The sequence below is a fragment of the Caretta caretta genome, chromosome 3 (assembly GCF_965140235.1).
Source record: "Caretta caretta isolate rCarCar2 chromosome 3, rCarCar1.hap1, whole genome shotgun sequence".
Classification (NCBI taxonomy): domain Eukaryota; kingdom Metazoa; phylum Chordata; order Testudines; family Cheloniidae; genus Caretta; species Caretta caretta.
This window is the reverse complement of record NC_134208.1, coordinates 94,650,081-94,676,810: the sequence shown is the minus strand read 5'-3', so window position 1 is coordinate 94,676,810 and position 26,730 is coordinate 94,650,081. Positions and strand designations below refer to the sequence as shown.

At 42.1% G+C, this 26,730-nt stretch overlaps 2 protein-coding genes across 3 annotated transcripts in view; one reads left to right on the top strand and one right to left on the bottom strand.

Annotated features, from left to right (window-relative positions):
- Window positions 1-26,101, top strand: part of SERINC1 (serine incorporator 1) — a 31,219-nt gene extending 5,118 nt beyond the window's left edge. For both annotated transcript variants that reach the window (XM_048844663.2, XM_075126672.1), the window contains exons 2-10: window positions 8,782-8,943; window positions 10,992-11,185; window positions 15,180-15,259; window positions 15,441-15,578; window positions 17,861-18,030; window positions 18,173-18,263; window positions 20,398-20,542; window positions 20,653-20,883; window positions 24,527-26,101. In XM_048844663.2, coding sequence (XP_048700620.2) covers window positions 8,782-8,943; window positions 10,992-11,185; window positions 15,180-15,259; window positions 15,441-15,578; window positions 17,861-18,030; window positions 18,173-18,263; window positions 20,398-20,542; window positions 20,653-20,883; window positions 24,527-24,665 — 1,350 coding nt within the window. In that variant the 3' untranslated portion in view covers window positions 24,666-26,101. The remainder of the gene's footprint in view (window positions 1-8,781; window positions 8,944-10,991; window positions 11,186-15,179; window positions 15,260-15,440; window positions 15,579-17,860; window positions 18,031-18,172; window positions 18,264-20,397; window positions 20,543-20,652; window positions 20,884-24,526) is intronic.
- LOC142071556 (uncharacterized) lies at window positions 5,328-7,155 on the bottom strand. The gene is made up of 2 exons (XM_075126673.1): window positions 6,313-7,155; window positions 5,328-5,924 (listed from the first exon to the last, which is right to left on the bottom strand). Exons 1-2 carry the CDS (start codon window positions 6,890-6,892, stop codon window positions 5,383-5,385), a joined length of 1,122 nt encoding a protein of 373 aa, XP_074982774.1. The 5' UTR covers window positions 6,893-7,155; the 3' UTR covers window positions 5,328-5,382.
- Window positions 26,102-26,730: the final 629 nt, after the last annotated feature.

The window sequence follows — 26,730 nt, the reverse complement described above, 5'->3', positions numbered from 1 at the left end:
TAACAAAGATAATATTACATGTCTTCACTTTCAAGGCCCTTCACAGCCTATTCCTCCCCTCCCTGTCTCTTACTCAGTTTCCAAAGGTCAGCTCCCACCACTGATTGACTGATAATGCCAACCTCCATTGCCTGCTTGTTAAATTTTCAAACACGTACCTTCACGTTTTCTCCCATGCTACTTTTCAAGCTTGGGATAAGCTCCCTGTAAACGTCTGCAAAACTAACTCATTATCCCTCTTCAAATCCCTTCTTAAAACTCTCCTTTACCGTGGTGCCTACAAAAAACTTGACAGTGATTAGGCTGCTGGTATACTCAGACCAGTGCCTATCCTGCTGATCAGTATTGTCTTGCTGTTTCCTTGTATTCCCCCGTTGGTTTGTCTGTATCCATCCAGTGTCTCTTGTCGTATACATAACTTGTAAGCTCTTTGAGGTAGGGACAGTCTTTTTATTTTGTTTATACAGTACCTAGCACGGTGCAGGCCTGGTTCATGACTGGGGTTCACAGGTACTATGATGCTACAAACAATAAGTAGAACCTAAGAGTTACGGACACCAGAGTTAAACTGATCAGTCAACCACACACCTCATTTGGAAGTATGCAATCAGGCAGCAGCAGAGACCCTCCTCCACCCTCCCAGTTGCCCCCCCCCACCAAAAAAAAGCAAATACAGTACAGTACTGTGTTAAATGTAAACTACTAAAAAAGGGAAAGCAGCATTTTTCTTCTGCATAGTAAAGCTGTATTAAGTTAATGTGTGGTTGTAAATGTCTTGAAAGAACAACCATAACATTTTGTTCAAAGTTATGAACATTTCAGAGTTACGAAAATGTCCATTCCTAAGGTGCTCATAACTTTGAGGTTACTGTAATACGTATGAGTAGTGTGCCTAGGAATCTCTTGTTCTGTGATGTGCATGTGTAACTGCCATGGATGCAAGCATGAGATGTCAGGACATGATTTTTCAGAGTGAAGTTGTGACCAAAAGTCACGAATTTAAAAAAAATGAAAGCATCCGCCTGTGTGATAGTCAGGCGTTAGGACCGAGGGACAAGGAGAAAATTATTCTTTATTTATGCTACTGCTTTACACTTTTGCATCCTTAGTTAAGAGCAAGCTACAGCAGTCACTTGAGCACTGCGTGAGTGACTTATGACAAAGGATCCTAGTTTTCTGTGATTAGAAAGTCCAAAATTCTCCAATTAAAACCCCCCCCATAAAAATCTGTGTTTTTCTGCAATTAAAATGAATTGCTGAACTTTAGTTCCCAGTGCCACAATATGTATAGGGATTGGTTGAACACAATGTTTTCTTGGTATATAGTAGAACTCCATTTATCCAAGTGTCCATTATCTGGCTCTCCATTTTAACTGAAACATCAGCCTCATAGAGCTGGCAGTGGCTGGGGCTCGGGCAGTCAGTCGGAGCCCCCGCCCATCTCAAAACAAGGGAAAGAAAGCTCTGCCAAGCCCACGATTCCACCCAGCAGCAGCCAAAAAATCCTGGGAAAAAGATTAGATGCAGACTCTGGGATATGGAAAAAATAATCTGGGTTATGGGTGTTGTTTTGAAGAACAAGTCGGTTTTGGAGCATCGTTTAGGGAAAGGTTCAGATCAATGTTAGAACACCAAGGGTATGTCTACACTACGGAATAAGGTCGAATTTATAGAAGTCGGTTTTTTAGAAATCGGTTTTATAAATTCGAGTGTGTGTGTCCCCACAGTAAATGCTCTAAGTGCATTAAGTGCATTAACTCGGCGGAGCGCTTCCACAGTACCGAGGCAAGCGTCGACTTCCGGAGCGTTGCACTGTGGGTAGCTATCCCACAGTTCCCGCAGTCTCCGCTGCCCATTGGAATTCTGGGTTGAGATCCCAATGCCTGATGGGGCTAAAACATTGTCGCGGGTGGTTCTGGGTACATATCGTCAGCCTCCCGTTCCCTCCCTCCCCCCGTGAAAGCAAGGGCAGACAATCATTTCGCGCCTTTTTTCCTGAGTTACCTGTGCAGACGCCATACCATGGCAAGCATGGAGCCCGCTCAGGTAACCGTCACCCTATGTCTCCTGGGTGCTGGCAGACGCGGTACGGCATTGCTACACAGTAGCAGCAACCCCTTGCCTTGTGGCAGCAGACGGTACAGTACGACTGGTAGCCGTCATCGTCATGTCTGAGGTGCTCCTGGTCGCCTCTGTGAGGTCGATCAGGAGCGCCTGGGCAGACATGGGCACAGGGACTAAATTTGGAGTGACTTGACCAGGTCATTCTCTTTAGTCCTGCAGTCAGTCCTATTGAACCGTCTTATGGTGAGCGGGCAGGCGATACGGACTGCTAGCAGTCGTGCTGTACCATCTTCTGCCGAGCAGTCATGAGATGTGGATGGCATGCAGTCCGTCTGCTGCCAGCCAAAGATGTAAAAGATAGATGGAGTGGGTCAAAACAAGAAATAGACCAGATTTGTTTTGTACTCATTTGCTTCCCCCCCCTCCCCTGTCTAGGGGACTCATTCTTCTAGATCACACTGCAGTCAAGGTGCAGCGAGGTAAATCTAGCCATGTATCAATCAGAGGCCAGGCTAACCTTCTTGCTCCAATAAGGACAATAACTTAGGTGCACCATTTCTTATTGGAACCCTCTGTGAAGTCCTGCCTGAAATACTCCTTGATGTAAAGCCACCCCCTTTGTTGATTTTAGCTCCCTGAAGCCAACCCTGTAAGCGCCCCTCCCAGCGTCAGAGCAATGGCAAACAATCGGGCATCTGAGAGTGCTGTCCAGAGCAGTCACAATGGAGCGCTCTGATGGGGCTAAAACATTGTCGCGGGTGGTTCTGGGTACGTGTCGTCAGGCCCCCGTTCCCTCCCTCCCTCCGTGAAAGCAAGGGCAGACAATCATTTCGCGCCTTTTTTCCTGAGTTACCTGTGCAGACGCCATACCACAGCAAGCATGGAGCCCGCTCAGGTAACCGTCACCCTATGTCTCCTGGGTGCTGGCAGACGCGGTACGGCTTTGCTGCACAGTAGCAGCAACCCCTTGCCTTCTGGCAGCAGACGGTGCAATACGACTGGTAGTCGTCCTCATCGTGTCCGAGGTGCTCCTGGCCGCGTCGGCTGGGAGCGCCTGGGCAGACATGGGCGCAGGGACTAAATTTGGAGTGACTTGACCAGGTCATTCTCTTTAGTCCTGCAGTCAGTCCTATTGAACCATCTTATGGTGAGCAGGCAGGCGATACGGACTGCTAGCAGTCGTACTGTACCATCTTCTGCCAGGCAGGCAAGAGATGAGGATTGCTAGCAGTCGTATTGCACCATCTTCTGCCAGGCAGGCAAGAGATGGGGATGGCTAGCAGGCGTACTGTACCATCTTCTGCCAAGCAGCCATGAGATGTGGATGGCATGCAGTCCTTCTGCACCGTCTGCTGCCAGCCAAAGATGTAAAAGATAGATGGAGTGGGTCAAAACAAGAAATAGACCAGATTTGTTTTGTACTCATTTGCCTCCTCCCCTGTCTAGGGGACTCATTCCTCTAGGTCACACTGCAGTCACTCACAGAGAAGGTGCAGCGAGGTAAATCTAGCCATGTATCAATCAGAGGCCAGGCTAACCTCCTTGTTCCAATAACAACGATAACTTAGGTGCACCATTTCTTATTGGAACCCTCCGTGCAGTCCTGCCTGAAATACTCCTTGATGTACAGGCACCCCCTTTGTTGATTTTAGCTCCCTGAAGCCAACCCTGTAAGCCGTGTCGTCAGTCGCCCCTCCCTCCGTCAGAGCAACGGCAGACAATCGTTCCGCGCCTTTTTTCTGTGCGGACGCCATACCACGGCAAGCATGGAGCCCGCTCAGCTCACTTTGGCAATTAGGAGCACATTAACCACCACACGCATTATTCAGCAGTATATGCAGCACCAGAACCTGGCAACGCGATACCGGGCGAGGAGGCGACGTCAGCGCGGTCCCGTGAGTGATCAGGACATGGACACAGATTTCTCTGAAAGCATGGGCCCTGCCAATGCATGCATCATGGTGCTAATGGGGCAGGTTCATGCTGTGGAACGCCGATTCTGGGCTCGGGAAACAAGCACAGACTGGTGGGACCGCATAGTGTTGCAGGTCTGGGACGATTCCCAGTGGCTACGAAACTTTCGCATGCGTAAGGGCACTTTCATGGAACTTTGTGACTTGCTTTCCCCTGTCCTGAAGCGCATGAATACCAAGATGAGAGCAGCCCTCACAGTTGAGAAGCGAGTGGCGATAGCCCTGTGGAAGCTTGCAACGCCAGACAGCTACCGGTCAGTTGGGAATCAATTTGGAGTGGGCAAATCTACTGTGGGGGCTGCTGTGATGCAAGTAGCCCACGCAATCAAAGATCTGCTGATATCAAGGGTAGTGACCCTGGGAAATGTGCAGGTCATAGTGGATGGCTTTGCTGCAATGGGATTCCCTAACTGTGGTGGGGCTATAGATGGAACCCATATCCCTATCTTGGCACCGGAGCACCAAGCCGCCGAGTACATAAACCGCAAGGGGTACTTTTCAATAGTGCTGCAAGCTCTGGTGGATCACAAGGGACGTTTCACCAACATCAACGTGGGATGGCCGGGAAAGGTGCATGATGCTCGCATCTTCAGGAACTCTGGTCTGTTTCAAAAGCTGCAGGAAGGGACTTTATTCCCAGACCAGAAAATAACTGTTGGGGATGTTGAAATGCCTATATGTATCCTTGGGGACCCAGCCTACCCCTTAATGCCATGGCTCATGAAGCCGTACACAGGCAGCCTGGACAGTGGTCAGGAGCTGTTCAACTACAGGCTGAGCAAGTGCAGAATGGTGGTAGAATGTGCATTTGGACGTTTAAAGGCGCGCTGGCGCAGTTTATTGACTCGCTTAGACCTCAGCGAAACCAATATTCCCACTGTTATTACTGCTTGCTGTGTGCTCCACAATATCTGTGAGAGTAAGGGGGAGACGTTTATGGCGGGGTGGGAGGTTGAGGCAAATCGCCTGGCTGCTGGTTACGCGCAGCCAGACACCAGGGCGGTTAGAAGAGCACAGGAGGGCGCGGTACGCATCAGAGAAGCTTTGAAAAACAGTTTCATGACTGGCCAGGCTACGGTGTAAAAGTTCTGTTTGTTTCTCCTTGATGAACCCCCCCGCCCCTTGGTTCACTCTACTTCCCTGTAAGCTAACCACCCTCCCCTCCTCCCTTTAATCATTGCTTGCAGAGCCAATAAAGTCATTGCTGCTTCACAGTCATGCATTCGTTATTCATTCATCACACAAACAGGGGGATGACTACCAAGGTATCCCAGGAGGGGTGGTGGAGGAGGGAAGGAAAATGCCACACAGCACTTTAAGCACAGCACTTTAAAAGTTTACAACTTTAAAATTTATTGAATGACAGCCTTCTTTTTTTTGGGCAATCCTCTGTGGGGGAGTGGCTGGTTGGCCGGAGGCCTCCCCACCGTGTTCTTGGGCGTCTGGGTGTGGAGGCTATGGAACTTGGGGAGGAGGGCGGTTGGTTACAGAGGGGCTGCAGTGGCAGTCTGTGCTCCAGCTGCCTTTGCTGCAGCTCAACCATACACTGGAGCATACTGGTTTGGTCCTGCAGCAGCCTCAGCATTGAATCCTGCCTCCTCTCATCACGCTGCCGCCACCTTTGAGCTTCAGCCCTGTCTTCAGCCCGCCACTTACTCTCTTCAGCCCGCCACTTACTCTCTTCAGCCCTCCACCTCTCCTCCCGGTCATTTTGTGCTTTCCTGCACTCTGACATTATTTGCCTCCACGCATTCGTCTGTGCTCTGTCAGTGTGGGAGGACAGCATGAGCTCGGAGAACATTTCATCGCGAGTGCGTTTTTTTTTCTTTCTAAGCTTCACTAGCCTCTGGGAAGGAGAAGATCCTGTGATCATTGAAACACATGCAGCTGGTGGAGAAAAAAAAAGGGACAGCGGTATTTAAAAAGACACATTTTATAAAACAGTGGCTACACTCTTTCAGGGTAAACCTTGAAAGTTAACATTACATACATAGCACATGTGCTTTCGTTACAAGGTCGCATTTTGCCTCCTCCCACCGCGTGAACGGATTTTGGTTGAATGCCAGCAAACATACACTGCAATGCTTTGTTCTACAGTGATTCCCCAGTACGTGTTGCTGGCCTGGAGTGGTAAAGTGTCCTACCATGAAGGACGAAATAAGGCTGCCCTCCCCAGAAACCTTTTGCAAAGGCAGAACCGCAAATGCCAGGGCAAAGTAATCCTTTCACATGCTTGCTTTTAAACCATGTATAGCATTTTAAAAGGTACACTCACCAGAGGTCCCTTCTCCGCCTGCTGAGTCCAGGAGGCAGCCTTGGGTGGGTTCGGGGGGTACTGGCTCCAGGTCTAGGGTGAGAAACAGTTCCTGGCTGTCGGGAAAACCGGTTTCTCCGCTTGCTTGCTGTGAGCTATCTACAACCTCCTCCTCATCATCTTCTTCGTCCCCAAAACCTACTTCTGTATTGCCTCCATCTCCATTGAAGGAGTCAAACAACACGGCTGGGGTAGTGGTGGCTGAACCCCCTAAAATGGCATGCAGCTCATCATAGAAGCGGCATGTTTGGGGCTCTGACCCAGAGCGGCCGTTCGCCTCTCTGGTTTTCTGGTAGGCTTGCCTCAGCTCCTTCAGTTTCACGCGGCACTGCTTCGGGTCCCTGTTATGGCCTCTGTCCTTCATGCCCTGGGAGATTTTCAGAAAGGTTTTGGCATTTCGAAAACTGGAACGGAGTTCTGATAGCACGGATTCCTCTCCCCAAACAGCGATCAGATCCCGTACCTCCCGTTCAGTCCATGCTGGAGCTCTTTTGCGATTCTGGGACTCCATCATGGTCACCTCTGCTGATGAGCTCTGCATGGTCACCTGCAGCTTGCCACGCTGGCCAAACAGGAAATGAGATTCAAAAGTTCGCGGTTCTTTTCCTGTCTACCTGGCCAGTGCATCTGAGTTGAGAGCGCTGTCCAGAGCGGTCAGAATGGAGCACTCTGGGATAGCTCCCGGAGGCCAATACCATCGAATTGTGTCCACAGTACCCCAAATTCGAGCCGGCAAGGTCGATTTAAGCGCTAATCCACTTGTCAGGGGTGGAGTAAGGAAATCGATTTTAAGAGCCCTTTAAGTCGAAATAAAGGGCTTCATTGTGTGGACGGGTGCAGGTTTAAATCGATTTAACGCTGCTAAATTCGATCTAAAGTCCTAGTGTAGACCAGGGCCAAGTGGTGGCTTTATAGCTTAAGACAGTATTTGTCATACCCTGTCACAGTTACCAGTCTGTTGATTGCCATCTGCCCAAACACCTCTTGAGTTGTAGATCTTAATGGAAAAATCAAGAGCAGAAGCAAAAGGTTATTGGAGCCTTTTATGTGTGGAAGTGGAGGGGAAATGGACTAGGATTGTGCTATCTAAGTGCTATAACGCTCCTTCTGTAGCTTTATTTATACTCTTTTTGAAAGGTGTTCCTGTAGTAGAGTACTGTGATAGCTCTTGGCTGCTCCAACTTTAAAGAACAGCAAATACAGATGAAGAGGGTAAAAAAGATTGGGGGTGACTACAAGACCACAGGAAACACTGAACTAGCATTAAGTGATTCTGATATTGGTAACCTAACATTTCCACTGAAAACTACATGACCACCAAAGTTTAGATATTAATCACCTGTCCACACTACCTACCATAGAATAAAACAATGTTATTCCCTTTTAACTAAATTATGAAGAAAACTACATTTAAAAAGAAAATATCTTGGGGTGATCCATATTCCTAGATATTCCTTTCAATTATTATAATCTGATTGACATTCACTTGTGGAGTCCCAACCGCATTTAATGCAATCTTTGGGTGGGAGAACGCTGCTTAGAATGTTATAGGTTTGCAATGAAATAATACACATTTTCCTGTTTAAGAGCAAACTGCATCCAGATGTGCTAAAGCAATGAGTGAGTTATTTTGTCCTCAAATATAACACTTTTTCTCAAGGTATTGGCAATGGTAGAAAGGAATACGGTACAACTGAAAATACTTGCTAAATATGAACTAATTTGTGTGTTCCATTTTTGTTTTACTCTTGGATTTTCAAATCCTTTTTATATTGTGCAAGTTAATCAAGTAATTGGGAATTACCTGGTGTGTCTTGGTTTGAATAGCTGCCAAACTCTGTCAATAAGCAATATATTTTTAACAGAAGGATTGGACAATTTTATTTCTATTACAGAGGTGCTCGGAAATCCAAGTAATCGACATGAATAGCCCTTAAACCTTAATATACAGGCATGTAGAAAATGACAGTCCTTCCTCAAAATGTCTGAGTATATAGATAAAAAAAAACCTAGAACAGCAAAACGTTAAACACATTTCACAGGCAGAGATTTCCTTAGCTAAATAAGAACTGACCATAGTGCAACACTTAAGGCCCCCTCTGCACCAGAGTAACCCCAAGCCTGTGAACTCTCTACCCCCAAAATTAACAATTGTCCTTGAAAAACAGAAGTAGTCTGCCTTGTGCATTGATGCAGACTTTAACATTTATAATGGTAGGTTTTAGTGTAGAAACCTAATCTCATGGAACATTCACTGGGCTAGACAAAACAATGTAACATGCTATGGGGAATTATCTTGCATTGATAAGGAGGTGGGCTAGATTTTTCCATCACTAAAAATCCACACATCCTGTGTAAATCTTTGAATAACCTAATAAACAACTCATAATTGTTTAATGTAAACTGCTCTATAATCTATCTTTCCTCCAGATACCATGCTTATGTGGCAGTGCCCCATGTCTGCTGTGCCGTTGCTGCCCCAGTGGAAACAACTCCACCATAACTAGGCTGATTTATGCCTTCATCTTGCTCCTTGGAGTGAGCGTTGCCTGTGTCATGCTAATGCCAGGAATGGAGGAACAGCTGAAGAAGGTCATTACTTTTCCGCTTTCATGTTTTGGTAGAACAGATGTTGCAAAATAGTTGACAGTCACATACTTTCATGATGTCATGCTTCATGTGTGAAGTACTTACATTGCTACTAGTAAACATGCTTTTAATATTATTTGGAGTCATCAGATAGTCTTACAAGTTCTGTTTAAGTATAAGCAGCTGAATCTTGAAAGAAGTGTAGTGTTAATTGGTATGCAGTTGTTATTATAAGCAGCAGCCTTCAGAAATAAAATTGAGTCTCTTGAATTACTTCTTAGGTTCAAGAACTGCTTCAGCACAACACATTTGTATGTAGAATAATACATTTTCTGGTTTCATTGTGTTCTACTTGCTAAATTTTAGCTTTTAAATCTGAGACTATGTAAGGTGAAATCATTTTTCTTAGGTGACACGTTTTTTGCTAATGGGAATAAGCAATTTGTAGTGCAGTTGATTCAACTGATTAAAAGAATTGTGACTTTTCTAATATGGTTTGCTAGTCATGTATTGAACAGACTGCTGTAATTACATTAGAGGTCCCCAAACTGGGCAGACCCCACCCTCCCCCACCTCTGGGGTGTGTGTGTGAAGGAACATCTGGGGGCATGGTGGGGCCCGGGCCAGTCCCTACAGGGAATTAGGGAGGGAGCACCGTTCAGCCCTGCTCCCAGCCCTGCACCTGTCCCCAGCCTTGGCACGGCTCTGCTTCTGGCTCCACCACAGCCACAGGCTGTGACTCCATTCCCGGCCAAGGCTGGGAGTGGAGCCGCACCTGGCCGCAGGCCTAGCTGCTGGCCCCCACGGCAGCCTGGCTGTGGCTCCATCCCCAGCCTTGGCCCTTGGCCATGGCCCCAGACCCACCCCCAGCTGCAGCCCCCTTACTTCGTCCATGTTGCGGACAGGGGTAAGGGGGGGGCATGACTCTCAAAAGTTTGGGGAGCACTGACCATTTACATACTTAATCCTAGTATCCATTTTTTTAATCTTAATTTTCCCAATTAAATGTTACACTCCTTAACCCCCATCAGATGTGTATCTTGTGGTCTTGTCCTTCTTTAAAATCAAAGTGTTTGTAAATGCTCTTTATGCTATGGGAGAGTAACCGCTTTAGAACTTGGGGCAAGCCATTTTAACCATTTGGGAAAGATATATTATGGCCTTGTAAAGTGTGGTTTACAGTACATCAGACTTTAAAGAGTTCTTACTAATATCCTGATATGGACAGAAACAGAGAGATACTATCAGCTATATTTTTTTAGTTGTCCCTGGTACTTTGCTCTTAATTAACTGCAGTGCCTTTTTGGAGGCTTTTATTTTTCATGTGTCCAAATAGACCTAAGGATGTCTGTCTAAATGGGCCATCTTGATTATCGCTACAAAAGTGTTTTTTTTTTTTTTCTCCTGCTGATAATAGCTCATCTTAACTAATTAGCCTCTCACAGTTTGTATGGCAACTTACGTGTGTGTGTGTATATATATATAATCTTCTTACTATATGTTCCATTTTATGCCTCTGATGAAGTGGGCTGTAGCCCACGAAAGCTTATGCTGAAATAAATTTGTTAGTCTCTAAGGTGCCACAAGTCCTCGTGTTCTTTTTGCCGTTTATTTTGTTTCATTACCGTCATAATAGTTGTCATCAGAAATATATGCAGCTCTTGGGCTGTTATTAGTGTTGTTTCAGACTGGTAAATAGAACTTAAGTTCCATTGTGAGTCCCAAAAAATTGATGGTGGCTCAGTTGTGTTGTCTGAATTCTCTTTTTGGGGGGGGGGTGTATGTGTGTTTTAGTAAGTTTGTTTGTTTTATAATTCTAATCCACACATACAATTAATTGTTTTTAAAGCAAACCTAATCTGTTTGTTGGACTACCTGTTTGTATAGCTGCATGAATTATGCAATGTTGTAGTTTTAAGTGAAATATTGTGGTGTAAATAATTTTACAGAATTAAGTGATGTATATTTTTATTAATAAAATGAAAAATATATCTCTAAAATGCTTCTGATGAACAAATATCATTGAAACATTTTGTGTTAATCAATCATAGATTCCTGGATTTTGTGATGGAGGGATTGGAACAACTATTCCTAATGTGCATGGTCATGTGAATTGTGATGTCTTAGTCGGATACAAAGCAGTGTACCGTGTGTGTTTTGGTATGGCCATGTTCTTCCTTCTGTTCTCCTTGTTGATGATCAAAGTAAAGAGCAGCAATGATCCAAGAGCAGCAGTGCACAATGGGTAAGATACGAGAACAACAACTGTGACTGTTTGGTGTGTATGTGTAATACAGCTATTTTTGAAAATAATAACAGGTAAACACTCCAGTGAGATTGACTGTGCTATGAAAAGGGAATTCTTTAGCAGATGGAAGTATAATGCAGGCTCACAGATAAAATATTTTAGGGAAAATCATATTAAATTAGTGAGGGAGGAGGGAGATGAACGTGAACACACCCCTTCAGTTGTAAAAGCTTACTTTCAGAATTGGAATTACAGTTATGGAAGATCTGTTTAAAGTTTTTTCCACCCCATTCAATAACAAGTCTGTTATTCTTCCCTTTCTTTCTTTCTTTGGTAGAGAGAAATTATTTTGTACTTTTTGAACTTCCAGGTGTTTCCCCTGTATTTTTATTATATTCATATCTAGGATAACCTAACCAAAAATAATTGTAAAATACTAGTTCTTCAAGAAGCTGGCTGATTATATTGGTGGTCTTTCCCTGACTCTATTTGTGCACAGTATAGTTGTTTAAACCAGTGGAATCCAAACTGCTGTCATTGGAATATAGCTCAAAACACATAAGACAGTTTCTGTAGTGCAAACTCTTAGCACCCATAGTGATAGCTGCTGAACAGAGTATTTTCCAGATGTTTTACCGCAGAAGATGAAGATTCACCTGCTGTTACCCACAAACAATCGCATAATAAGGAAAGAGTGATTGGCTAGTCTTCCCCATTTTAGTGAATCTGCAAGGATTAGCTGCTTGAGTTCTACTGAGCTCACTTTGACAATTTGGACTTCATTGTATAAATCTCCTGAAATTAATAAAACTACAGAATTGCATTCCCATGCCGTTGGGGGGAAAAGCAGTTTAGACAGACCATGACAGTCAACTATGCTTTATTTACTAGTTTTATTTGTTTCTTTAGATTTAAATAATAAAAAGACACCTATGCAAAGGTTCTAGGTTCTATGTTGTAAATGCAATAGTCAGAGTAATATCCTCTGCGTTAAAAGGCAAATATGAACAACAATGAGACATGAACAGTAATTCAACTAAGCCAGCCTTTCTATCTCCCATCATTCTTGGACCATACCATCAAACCTCTCTAAAATAAATGGCTTTTGCAGCATGCGTTTTATACGAGCAAGAGAAAAGTATCCACTATGCTAGGAGATAATTTAGCATCTTTGATTTTTGCATACTGATTTATGGCAAACTCACACTGGTATAGGTACTTAGGAATACCAACACCTGTTGCATCCCTTGAGCTGTCATCTTTCTTGCACATATATCATCTTCTGGCATGGATGAAATTGAAAGGACACCTTTTAACAGACATCTCCCCCCCCCCCCTTTTTAAGGCACTTATTAAAAAATATATACAAATTCTGCATGGTGTGAAACCTTTTAACCTAAGAGACCACTTCTCAAATAACCTGTTGTGGCAGATGTCTTTGTCCTGGAGACTCATGTTGTCTGCTCCTGAGGCTGAACTGTCAGACCAATTGCTGTCCTGTTTCAATCCTACCACTGGAATTTGCTCCTCTTGGTAGCCTGTCAGAGTTAGTCTAGCAAGATTCTGGGCACAAGGCAAACATATCTAGAGGGTTTAACTGTTTTGTTATTACTGAAAAATTATATAGTAATGTAGTTTTAAACATCTCTGCCAGAAGCAGTGGTGTCTTCAGTGGTACCCATTCAGGGTAGTTGCATGTAAATCATGTCCTTTAATTATACATGTGTCTTCAACGATGCTCTTTAAATCAGGGACAGCAAGACTGTACTGCAGAACAGAGACCTTGTATTTACCCATATATATCCGTCAGTTTTTCCACACTTGCGTATAAGTTGGAGCCATCAGACAATATCTCGTGGGACAGTTAATTTAGTTGTGTAAATTCATAACTGTGAAATGAGTGCTATCTAGGCAGTTCCCGTTTTTATCAGTGTAATCAAAACAAAAGCCTACAGAACTCCAGCAGCCTCTATGTAAGCCAGCAGTAATCCTTGGAATGCTTAGCAATTTTAGACTGTAGGAATATAGTATTCTTCCCAAAAATTAAACCAGGTAGGTAGATATTGGTACTCTAAGCTTTTAGGTAATCTGAAAAGGATCTGGAATTAAGCATGTTATTTATGCAAAGCTTGGACCTATTCTTCCTTTATCAAGGTTATTCTTCCAAGCTGATGAGGAGGAAATCATACTCCTCACATAGATTCAGAAGCAGGAGTTAATGCATTATAGATTGTGTAATTAGTGCACTGAACCATCCAGATTTTAAAATAAGCTTTACTTGCTTTTAAAATTCATTATGTGCTCCTCCCCTAGTCAGTTTGATGTGCTCCTCCCCCCAAATTGCAATTTGTTCCTCTATAGAACTGGATCATGTTCCCTCAAGCTGGGGTAGGAGAGAATCTCAGCATGGAAAGGTGAAGAACTACTCAACTAGATTTTTACCTCTGATGTCATCGTTTTTTTGCTTTGTATGTGTTACTGGACATATGTTTCTGTATTATTATTATTACCATACTACTTAAGAACCCTAGGCATGGACCAGGACCTTATTATTTTGCTTTGTCTTTTGAGCTATATTAATTTTTTATAGATGGGACTGGTAGTACAACCTATAGTTAAGGTTGCCCGACACTTCCTATTATAACAAACTGGAGTCAGGATTTTATAACTTTGCTTGGCTTTGACTATTCAGACTGAAATTTCCCATGCTGGGTGTCTACCTGAGGCTGAATTTTTAAAGAAAATTTAGAAAAAGTGGTCAGCCAGTTCTGAGAACAAGATTAGGGAAATATCCACACACATGGGCAAAACAATGTGTTACAGCCATTTTGTTGAGAAGATCTAGTCCCTCCTTGCTTTGGAGTAGGAGCTTCCTATGTGGTTAGATGTACCTTTTACTGTACCTGTGGGGGGGGGAATACTGAAATATAGCTAAATTATAAGCCTTTCAAAAATCTGCTTTTGTACGCTCAGGAGAGACTTGCTGGTCTGGCAGCTAAATTCTTCAGATTCCATCTGCACTAAGCATGCTCCCCTCCACCCCAGGTCTGCAGGGGCTGAGAAGAACTTTCCCTACAGTTGCTATTTCTGCTTGTGGGCCGCTACAGTACTTGGCACAGAAACTGAGAGCAGGGAGACTCTGTCCTGGGAGCCAAGAAGGGAAGGAAACTAAGGGTGATTTCGGGGGAAGATAGATTTGACAAGGAGGTGGAATGAGGGGACGATTGGCACTGCTTGGTCAAGGAAATTGGGTGAAGAAGTCTGAACAGGGTGGGGGGAATTGGGATGAGGAGCCTAGAGAGAGAGACCGTCAATGGGAGCTGGGGGGAGTGGGCTGCCAACATGGAGCCTATGGGATAGAATAGAACTGTCTAGATTAAGAGTCTAGGAAACAAGTACAAAACATCCACTTTAGCAATTTAAGATTATAAAATGGCAAGACGGTGTTAACCCCACCCCCGCCAAGACTAGCAATGTGTAAATAAAACAAATAAACTTAAAGGGAATAAAATAAAAGTGGATTTTTTAAAATTAAAAACATGTAATTTTTATCCACCCTGGATTCAACTGTATGGTACTATGCGTGGGGCATCAGAACAGGAGTTTAAACTGACATCAAACTCAGAAGCTGTCTATGTACAACCGGGACTAAGAACAAAAACTGCCTAGTCTAAACTTCTTGATGCTTCTCTTTGCCTCCCTACAAAAGATATTTTAATTTAGTGTCAGTATCTCCTGTATTCTGAAGGAGTAGTTAATGGATAGATTTCTCAGATATGCACAAACAAGGAAGCAAAGATTATGTATTTGAAATGCAAGCTAAAATAGGCAAACTTTAAGTCCTGTCATTTCAAATAATTAACTTTCATTTACATTGTGCTCTTTTGACTGCTTATAAAATACATCAGTTATGTGAGCACAGACACAGATTAAAGTTTATTACTGTACATCCCTTGATTTTTTTGTTTGTTTTTGTTTTTGATTTCTTTAGATTCTGGTTCTTCAAGTTTGCTATAGCAATAGCAATTAATGTTGGAGCTTTTTTCATCCCAGAGGGACCCTTTACGACTGGTAAGATAACACTGAATTACATCTTATTGCATGTGATGCAGTTATGGTTTATTTTAAAATAAACCTCTTTAAATGAAGCTGCAAACCCTATTTCTCACTATTAGTTTTTTCCCTTACCCCTAAGATTGAGCGGTAAAACTTCCATTGCTCTGAATTGATTGTGTCTGATTTTTCTTTACAGTGTGGTTTTATGTCGGCATGGCTGGGGCCTTCTGCTTCATTCTTATTCAGTTGGTCCTGCTTATTGACTTTGCTCACTCTTGGAATGAATCTTGGGTTGAAAAAATGGAGGAAGGAAATTCAAGATGTTGGTATGCAGGTAACAGAACTTTTATCCCATTTCAGTGTGCATTTTGAAAATCTAGTGGATGTGAGATGTACCAGTGTAGTATATAATGCCATTTTGCCAGGAATGTAATGTACAGAAGAGTTTCTGCTTTCATAAACAACTGAATTTATGGAATGAGAGAAAATGCTATGTGTTACCTCTTCTGTCCACCCATCGGCCCTTTACGTGCTTCCCCTCTCACTGTCCTCACACTGCTTTGCCCCTTTTCCCCCACTTTGCTGCTCCTCCATATCTCTCCCGGCGGGGTGCGTCCCACTCCCAGCACTGTGTGGAGAACGAGCCACTGGTCGGAGTGCTCAGCTCACCAACAGTCTGTCCGGCAGGTTCCTTCCTTCCCCCACTGGCTCTGGCTGGGCCAGCACCCTGGGAAAGCCAGGGGGAGCTGAGCCGAGCCCTGTGTGTGCCAGAGCCCCACACAGCGCTGGAACGGGGAAGCTTCTCCACCGGTCAGCTAAGCTCTGGAGTGGCGGGGGAGAAGCAGTTTCCAGGCTGTTCACACCCCAACCCTGCAGGCTCCACAGCTGCCCCCTGAACAAGAGCTTAGCACCCTCTTCACCTGTCCCCCTCCACCCTTTCCCTGGTTCCTTCCCCCTGAGAGTGCAGGGCTGCTGCTCCATCCCCTCATCACTCTCCCCTGCTGAGTCATCTCTCTGGCCAGTTCGGCCCCCGGCAGTCAGGTTACCTGGTTTCCTGGTGCACAATACATCCTTAGGGCTTAACTCATTCCTGGCTGTGCTGTGCCCGGGGGACAGGAGGCATGTGGGTTATATTGGTGGCCAGCAGCAGCCGAGAGGCATTAGCTGCCTTTTGGCACTGTGCGGGCAGGAAGGAACAAGCTGTTTCCAGCCACAGGGGTGTGGGTTTGGGGCGGGGGAGAGATGAGCTCTGCAAATACATGGGCCAGGTCATCCCTCCCCCCCATCCCCTGTGGCTGGAAGCAGCATCCCTTCCCTCCCTCACAGTGCCGAAAGGCTGCTGCTCGCCACATTCTGGTGTGAACTGTTGCAGAAATCTGGAAGGGGGCATGTGACCCTATGTAGCCCTGTTTCCCAGCCCACCACTCCCCACGTCCTCCACGTGTTGCCTCGGGAAGACACGGTGTCAAATCCCAGGAGAGGCGGGTCCATCCCGTGGGTCCAGCCAGGTATGGAGGGTGGAGAACGCTGGGCGGGGAGGGTTGGGTTGGTCGGTCACCCCCCCGTGTGAGGTGTGTACGGGAGTGTGGATGTGTCACCTCTCCCCGTGTGTGTCTTGGGGGTGTGTGTGTGTGTGTGACCCTTCCTGATGTGAACCTTAAAGATAAGGTAAATTAAAAAAAAAAATCCAACTATGCAGTATTTCTTTTTAACAGAGGCTCAGTCAGCTTGATGTTAATTTGAAGGTTTGTACTGCATAGTTCTGAATGATTGCTGTTGATCTCACTTCAATATGAGTAATTTTACCAGGTGTCCCGTAATCAGCATAGGGAAATATGATCACTCTAATTATCACAACTAATTTTTTTTTCTGTAAGCCTCTCCTCTTTGGGTATGTATGGTTAGTGGGTCAAAATAGAGGAGACGGTTAAAATCACGGCACTGGAGTAATGAGATCATAATAGCTGATCATAAAACTTACGATTTAATTTATTTCAGGAGGCAAAAATGGCCTAGTTGGCTAGTTTTCTGTTTGCCTGGCAAGTCTGCTTTTTGAAAATGTAGTTTATCAGATTCTTGTAAGCCTACATAATTCTACAAAAGATATGTTGAATAAGTGTATTGAGAAATAAGCTGCTTATAAATGCCTCTCCACAGATCCAGATTTTATTGGTTTTATTTGGGGACAGTGCTGTTAATTTAATTTAGACACATTGCTACAGGTTTGTCTGTCTTGCTTTAACCAACTCCTTGGTAGTTGTAGAGATACCCAATTGAAGTGTTGGAGCAAAACTAAAGCCTCACGTTTCCCATTGATGGTGGTATTTGTCTTTATGATAGCGCCTTGAGGCATCAGGCAGAATCAGGGCACCATTGTGCTAGGTGCTATTCAAATAATGCAAAAAAATTATCCCTACCCTAAAGAATGTATCTAATTTAAATTTTTAAAACACTTTTCTTTAAGTTTCAGTGTTTGTTTTTTAAATGTGTCCATAACCATTATCTGATAGTTTTGTGGATTCTTAATATAGCAGCACAATCATAAAATATTCTTTAAAGCTAATAATGATGCTTCTTTTAAGCAAATTTAACTGTCTTGTTTGTCTCCCTTCACAGCTCTGCTGTCGGCTACGGCTCTAAATTACCTGCTGTCTCTGGTTGCTGTTGTCTTGTTTTATGTTTATTACACTCATCCAGAAGGCTGCTCTGAAAATAAGGCATTCATCAGTGTTAATATGTTGCTGTGTATTGGCGCCTCTGTAATGTCAATTCTGCCTAAGATCCAGGTATGCTATGTTCTTCAGTGAATATATATATATATATATATATATATATATTTAACCCAGAAACATCTCTATAGCTAACATTTTAACCGTGGACATTTTGTCAGCTGCCCAATTTAGTTTTCTCCATGTCTCTTGCATATAGGAGTCTCAGCCAAGATCTGGTTTGTTGCAGTCTTCAGTGATCACCATTTATACAATGTATTTAACCTGGTCAGCTATGACCAATGAACCAGGTAAGCTTGGCAGACTTACATTAAAAAAAAAAAAAAAAAGCTGTATTCTTAAAGATAAAGTAGCTTCTTCATAAAACTGTTCAAAATGATAAATGGCAGGAAGGAAGAAAATTCTAGACTAAGACGACAATATTCTCTATCGTAGTCTTCTCTTCCTGCCTACATATATTTGGGGGACCCATTTCATAGAAATGGAAGGTTGGAATGGGCCCATCCCTCTGCACTGAAGTAGGATAAAATATACCTACACCAGCCCTCTCGGGTGTTTTTCTAGCATACTCATAAATAGGGATTCCAAGACTTTTTCTAGTACTTAACTGTCTTTTATAGTTAGAAAGCTTTTCCTAAAATTGAATCTCCTTTGCTGCAAAATAAGCACGGATATTGCCTCGTGGATAAAATAGTATATGAACATGTAATGAAAGACTATCATGCATAAGGGCAATTAAGAGCTTTTTCATTTCCTGACTTCCCGAAACTTCATTTTGCAGCCTTAATGATCTTGTGATGGGAAGGAGGGGAGAGTATGTATGGAATTTCCTAGTGTTCTTAAAAGAAAAACAAACAAAAATTCTACTGTGTTCACCTCTTTTCTGGAGAGCATTAAAACACAGTATTGTACAATATGTACAGTCAGAAGCAGGACCCTTGTCTCAGTCTATGCACAACTTTCTGTACCTTAGCTCTGAAGGAGTTTTATTTTCTTCAGTTTGTCTTCTTTCATATGTACCTATGCTTTATTGTGTGGAAGGATGCAGGACTCACTACAGATGTTCCTATTCTCTCTCTCAAAACAAGAATCATTGGCTAACTGTTAAGAGATCACATGACCATCATTTATGTGTACATAGGAAAATTCTTTTAAAAACAAACCCAAACCTCGAGAACTTACATAAATTGCAAAATTTTATGAGAACACTAGATGGCCTCTCTCCCTGGTAAATTTTAAGTTCCTACTTGGGTGCTACAGCTGTTTAAAAGAAGTGTCTTTTTTATATAAATGGATAAATGCAGGTTTATGGTTTATGCTCTTTTCAGTTCGAAACAATTGAACTCTTTGCTCAAACATTCAAAAATTCCACTGCAGAAAACAAATTTGAAAATCTGCCAAATATTAGCCTTCAAGGTTTAAAAAACAAACAAAATACCCATGACTCTTTAGAATGTAAGGCTTATGCAACCTTAACTGTAAGTACTACTTTGCGCTTCACCAATGTTGGTGCCATTTGGAGACACTAGCCATGGGCTATAACTGCAATAATTATAGGAAAGTAGGAGCACGTTCACTCAGGTTTCTCTCTTCTGTGTTTCATCAGTGCACACTTGCAGTTTGGTAAATTGATAAATATAGTTGAGCTTTTAAAAACATTTGTAGCATTCTTTCATGTAGCTTCAATCTTCAAAATGAGTGTATTTGTGGTAATACTGGTCAGTACTTATTGTGTAGTCTAAGGGCTAGTTTAAACAGAGCAGGAATGCGCACCACGAAAGTGAAATTTCTAAAGTGCACCAATAGATCTGTGTAGACCTTGCTGGCATGTATTAAAAGTTCCCTAGTATGTTTTAACATAGTACGACATACTGTGAACATGTTAAAGCGCACTAGGGAACTTTTAACATGCTAGGAGGGTCTACACAGATCTATTAATGCTCAGCACATCTTACATTTCAGAAATCGCACCCTTTTAGCATACACGAATATTGCTGCTCTGTGTACACAACCCCTAAATGACTGTGGTGTTTGGCTGCTGGTGGTGTTAAAATTTTAGGAATTCTGAAGAAAATGCAGTGTATTTTTGCCACAGTTCAGTAAAGGAATCAGTAAAACACTTCATACATCTTTTAAATGAAGAAACGTTAACTTCAGAGTATTTCCTTGTCTCCTCTAACACCTGTCTTGTATTGACATGACATAATCTCTAGTTTGCTTTACTTTTTTTTGTCCTATGCATGATCTTTAGTCTCTTTTGTTTGTTTCACAAAGTTCTGAACTTGCAAAACTTCTGCATTTACGTTGGACATGAAAATTCCTTGTATTACTGTGTGTTCAGTGTGGAAATAAAAATATTTTGCATAACCATTTACCCTGTTCTTGTTTTGTTTAATTTCTAATGTAATCTCCTTCCCAACTCAGAAAGGAAGTGCAATCCAAGCTTGCTGCGCATGATTGGCTACAACACCACCACCACCATTCCAAGCCAAGGTCAGGTCGTCCAGTGGTGGGATGCACAAGGGATTGTAGGACTTATTCTGTTTTTGCTGTGTGTTCTGTATTCGAGGTGAGATGAATTAATTGGGTTTAAGTGACTTGTACTACTGCTAATGATCAGATTACTACAATTTGATTTTTATTTTGATAATGTACTGTATTCATTTCCCTGAAACACAGCATCCGGACATCCAATAACAGCCAGGTTAACAAACTGACGCTTACCAATGATGAATCAACACTAATAGAAGATGGAGTACCTAGAAGTGATGGCTCTTTGGATGATGGAGATGATGGTCACCGTGCTGTAGATAATGAAAGGGATGGAGTTACTTACAGTTATTCCTTCTTTCACTTCATGCTTTTCCTGGCCTCATTGTATATCATGATGACCCTCACCAACTGGTACAGGTACACACACTTGAGATGTTGTACTGGTAATGAATGCACAAGATACTACAGTTTTTTTTGGATTCAAGTTATATTTTCAGATGTCTCAAAAGAGATGCAGCCTTTTTAGTACATATACCGGTGTGACAGGAATTCTCAAGGGGTAGCATTTATTGCTATGTACGAAATGAATTTGTCGCTAAAAACTAAGCTCTTATTTAATGGCAATCGTCGTCATTGTTAAGGGTGAGGTTCTGCCACCCTCAATTAAGTGGAGTAGTCCCATTGGAATTTCTATTGGAGTAAGGTACTACCTGAATAAGGATGGTAGAGCCATATTTAACTCGTGACTGACTCACTGAGAGTTCATTTTAACATATAGGAAACCATTAAAGACTCTATTTTGAACAAAAGGAATTTTGTTTAAAAACAAATGAAATTGTAGACCTTTATATGGGATTATGGCTAAATGTTTGTCTTGAGTTTCACAGAATATTTAGAACTCAAAAAGGTGTAGGTGGGTGTGAGTAATTTGAAAAGAAAAAAACCCATACATAAGCAAACATAAATTTAATGCTAGGGAAAAGAGTAGGAAAAGAAACCGACAGAATCACAAAGACTATAGATATCTGCACAGTGAAATAACTGTATGTATTCTGAAATTTCATTGCAAAGGATGAGTGTGTGTGTGTGTGTGAGGATTTATTTTTTATTTATATAAATAAATGTAATTGTGAATTATGGGGCAGTAATTCCATCAACGGGATCGGCCAATATAATGTAGAAGCAATAACTAAGACTGTGCAAGAACAGCAAAGAGAAACTTTAAAAAAAATTCTAAAGAAAATAACTTGCCGTATAGTCCCACTCTGGATCTGTTGCTTCTGAGTCATTTATGGGTTTTATTTGACTTAAAGTGTTCAGCATCTTTGGAACACCTTTTCAAAAGGGCAAAAGTCATCTTGCATGATTTGTTTCACAGCCAGTAAATACCATTCAGGTCTTGTCTGTCCACAAATATGATCACAAGTTCCTTGTAGCTACGTTTGCTTTTGTGCCTGGTTCACTTTCGCAATTGTTTGACTGACCTGTTGTTGCATCATGTCATCTTACACTTTAACTTTATTTCTGATTTTCTTAACTTAGATTTGAAAGTTTTGTCTTGGCTATGTTTGCCCCATGTGTCTAGACTGATGCACTGCTTCTATTGGTTTTTTATTTTTTTATTGTTGCTGGTTGTTTTGTATTCTGTCTTGTTTCTTTGGAATTTTTTAGTTTGGGAAAGCTGAGGGGTTTCAAAATATAGTTCAGTGCACAATTAGAAAATATCTGGACCTGACAAACATAATTGGTATCATTTGCATCTTGAGGGATCTTGAGGATGATAGAAAGTACACATGAAGCTGTCCCCAGGCTGTCAATACCTTGGGCAAGCACTTTGCTGTCTAGTTGTCTTCCCTTGAAGTTTTTTCAGTAAATCTAAGTTGGCACTGAGTGCTTTGAAGAGTAAGGGAGACTGGCTTAATATGAGTTATCAAGAGCTTCCTGTGAAGTGGTCTGTTTAAAACAGGCTTGTAGTGCCTTGAGGCATTTGAATGCTATTCTTAAGAGGAATCCCTCTGAATGGGATACCAAGACAGCTGATTCTTGCTACCTAGGAAGTCAAAGTAGAATCTGGAGATACTCTTGGGGTACTATTTCTTTTTCTCCACAAAGGAGAAGGAAGAAAAAGCTGACCCATCTTCAGGTGGCTTAAGGTTCCCACTTTTGTCCATAGAATTCTAAGACTTATAGAAATTGGAAAGATCAATTAACTCTAAGGCAGGTATCATGGGGTTTCTTGTAACTTTGACCCCCGAGGATCTGATATCCAAGCTCCTTTACCTAATCGTGGACCAGATGGTGAGGGTATAGGATTGCACTCTGAATACAGCTGCCACTTCTGAAGTACTGAGTGTAGCTTCCCAGCCTTCTAATGAGAGGAAAAGTAGAGAGTGTATTATCCAATTTCACTGTCTGTTTGGCATCCTTGGACCTTGCGGTTAGATGTTACCACCCAGAAGGTGTACTTGTCTTTTTCAATTGGTGGCCTCAAAAACCTCTAACTACCCGCAATAGTGACTTCATAATAAGGTGGGTTTATAGTTGTTGTAAACTCTTGCCAGGAGGATTTTCAGAATTTCACTCTAAATTCAGTTAATTTTTTCATGTCCATGCTGTTGAAACTCTCCACCATAAATATTGATGTAAAAACACTTTTCTGATTAATTGTTGTGCACCTAGCCCCTGAATGTTCCAGCAGACAGTGAGTGTTTTTGTTTTTGTTTTTTTAAACATTTTGTTGCTGAGATGTCGTCAGAGAACTCTAGTTAAATAACTGGATGATCATATCCCTCATAATAGTTCTTCAGGTCTGCAACTCCAAGATTGTATAATGGCAAACTCAGAAGATGGCTGTTAGCCTCAGATTTCTTCCCACTCAGGAGATTTGTAGGGAAGCCAAATAGAGCTTAGTGCACATGTAAACAAGATATTATTGATTGGACTTAGTGCTGTGCTCTGAATACAAGTTTGGTCTAATGTAGAATGAGAGTTAGGAGTTGTTGATGCTTAATTTTCCTTCCCTTGTCTTTTTGGGGAGGAAATAGTTGTTGATGTTTTTGAAGTTTTTTATTTATAGTTTCTGTTTATAATTACAGGGATCAGCTTCTTGATTTTTGAGACATCTTAGTCTGAGACTATGCCTGTTAGCATTACTGTAATGAATAAGATATCGCATTTGGCACATAGGGGAAGGTGTGTTTTAAGGGGGAAGTTTATACCAGGTAACCACAAGAACATTGAACTGATACTAGGCTTGGATATTTTAAGATATGTTCGCAGATGCTTTATCTGAGAATTTGCCTTGGCAATGAATTGACTTAATTACTTGAAATGTAATAATATGCTAACCTATAGGGTAAAGAGACTCCAACATTATTAGTTAAATGTGGACAAGGGAGGCTGGGCATTTGTATGAATGTTCATGACAGCCCCTTGGTCCTGTAATAGATGAGACCACCATGTAAGAGGGAGACCTGCATGCCAGGTCTCCCTCTAAATGACTTTGTTTGGCATGCCAGGTTTGAGGGCTGAACACTTCCCTCTTACCACCACATCCCCAAGGAAGGGTGTAAATTTGAGTTTATGCGTGAGGAATGGTTAAGATACCTTAATTATGTTTTTGCTATCTTTTTATGTGGTTTGGAGCTTTTGTGTCTTTACTAATTGAGCTAATAAAAGTAGTTACATTCTGGTAATAGCAAAGCTTTCTCTGTTGTGCACACCCAGGTTCCCAAACAGACATTGAATTTATTCTGGAACTAAATCTTACAATCCCCCAGTTCTTTAAATCAGTAATAATCAATAACCACTAATGAATCTGTCTCCATTTTGAAAGGAACAGGGCAAAAGCAGTTATTGGTAACGGAATTGTCATGAAGGTTTGCTTGTGCTTTGCGCACAACAGGGAAGATATTCTAGGGGTTTAAAACTTTGAGCTAACTCAAACAACTCATCATGAGCCTGAGGCACTGGTAATCTATTACACCAGTCTACCTTCAGATAACAAAAATCATAGCTAAGTGACTCTCCCTGTAACTGGCTTTTTTTTTTTCTTTTCCAGTCCTGACTCTTCCTATGAGACGATGATTAGTAAATGGCCGTCTGTCTGGGTGAAGATATCTTCCAGCTGGATTGGCATTGTGCTGTATGTGTGGACTCTGGTGGCTCCGCTGGTTCTTACAAACCGGGACTTTGACTGAGCTCTGCTTCTCCTCTGAAGGCTTCAGTTCATTTCACCTCTTGTTGAAACTAACAGTATTCCAGACTAAAATGTGGTTGTAAATATGTGCGCTTAGTGCCCATGTAGTAGACTATGCCTTGTTCTGCATGATTACCTTTAGATCATGTCCTCTTGTCCTTTCACTAAATGACTTTTCCAGCCAAGCTCAGTGATTAATTACTATGATATTGGTTTTTATAGGAATACTTCAGGTTTAGTGCTGTGGGTGAGGTAGATGTAAAATCAGTCAGTTTGTTGTGTTCCCCTGCCTCCCCCAATGCTGCGAGTAGCAAAGGGTGTAAGAACAACTGGCTTGGAACTTTATTTAATTAGACAGTTAAAAAAACAGGATTTATAGGAGGAATTTTAAGCAAGTTAGGGCTACTTTTGACAATTCGTGTTGCCTTGTTTTCAAAGTCAGCCTTCACTAAGTATTGAACATTTAGGCCAATTAAAATGGTGCATGTTACACTACTATCTGATACCTTGCAGCCCTTTGGCTTGGTCTTGTTTTCAGTGCAATATATATTAATGCATTTAGCTTGAGTGCTAATTGCAGGAATTTGAACCTATACTTTCAGAGAAGTTAATGTTCTCTTTGGAGTTAGTGTGTTAGACATGCCCTATTGCTGACAAAAGGACACAGGAAAAACAAACATGCTGTGAAGATTTGGCCCCAGGAGTTAAAGATGTATATTGTAAACCTGTGTCAAAGTATTTTTTAAATACTTGCTAAGTTATATTCTGGCTCTAATCAAGCTGAGAATTTGCAAGGAAAGTAGCAAGCCTCTTTGCAAAAGATGAGTCACTTGCTGGGTGTGACAGCAAATGCTTATGAGCAGTAGTTTGGAGAAAAGGGAATGCTGAAATTACAGTAATTAGACTTGCATTCTATAGCTGGCTTCTATAAAAGTAGTTAATCTTTAAGTTCAGAGTATTAGAACCTGATCTGTTTTAATATCTTATGGTACTGCTTTCTGCTGGTGTCCATTGCCAGCAGTGGATGTGTGCCTGGAAAACGGACTCTGGGCATCAAGTTAACTAGTTGGTCTGATTAAAAAACAAACTTGTATAGAGTTTTGTGTAGTTCTTGAAAATTTTAAATGCTATTGTGCTTTGTAATTACATAAACTGGTGTGTGTATGCTCTGGGGGTGACATTGAAACGAACAATCTCAGTGGGAGTGAATCCAGAGCTGTACTTCAGTAGTCATAATCTACTGTATGGTGTTTCTACTGCTGTCTCATGTAGCTAATTCTTATCTCATTTAAAAGTTATTTTAAATTGCTCAAACATTAGCATAGGCTAAGTAAGACTGACTTGTTAGTCAGAGCCTGTGACCTTTGAAGGCAGATGAAGCCAATACTGTGTACAGTCATTTTGAACATATTACCTATCAATAAACATTCAGATAAAGATGTGGTTTTATTTTCTGATGGCTACAAACTAGTCAGGGGATGCAGTTCATATTGAAGACTAAACTACTGGTTTGTAAAACAAGTGCTACGAACTGGTGTTTAGAAAGTTCATGTAATGTGTGTTTCTCAACAGCTGGCATTCTATAGCAGAGGAAGAGCTTTTTCTACAGCAGGGTTCATGAGGGGTTCCCCTCCTTTTATCCCCCAGTGTAGTGTGACTTGTACACATAGGGATAAACTGCTATAGTGCAAATTGCCTGCACTCAGCATTTGCACAGGTGGCTAACTTCCTACCCCAGACAAGGCTATAGGCAGATGACAGCATCCAACACTTGGTGTATAATGAAGTATGTGCTTGAAGCTCCACTTGACATTAAATAGGGGCAACAAACTGGGCTTCTGATTAAAGGAAGCATAAATGGAGTATTGTTAAAGCCTGTCCCTCAATCCTACATCTAATTCATAGATACTAAGGTCAGAAGGGACCATTATGATCATCTAGTCTGACCTCCTGTGTAGCACAGGCCACAGAATCTCACCCATGCACTCCTGCAAAAAACCTCTCACCTAGTCTGAGCTATTGAAGTCCTCAAGTTGTGGTCTGAAGACTTCAAGGAGCAGAGAATC

Coding starts and splice junctions, on each gene's coding strand:
- LOC142071556 (XM_075126673.1), bottom strand. CDS start 6,892: ATGCAGAGCTCATCAGCAGAGGTGACCATGATGGAGTCCCAGAATCGC. Junction 5,925..6,312: donor AGGCGGAGAAGGGACCTCTG/GTGAGTGTACCT, acceptor TTTCTCCACCAG/CTGCATGTGTTTCAATGATC.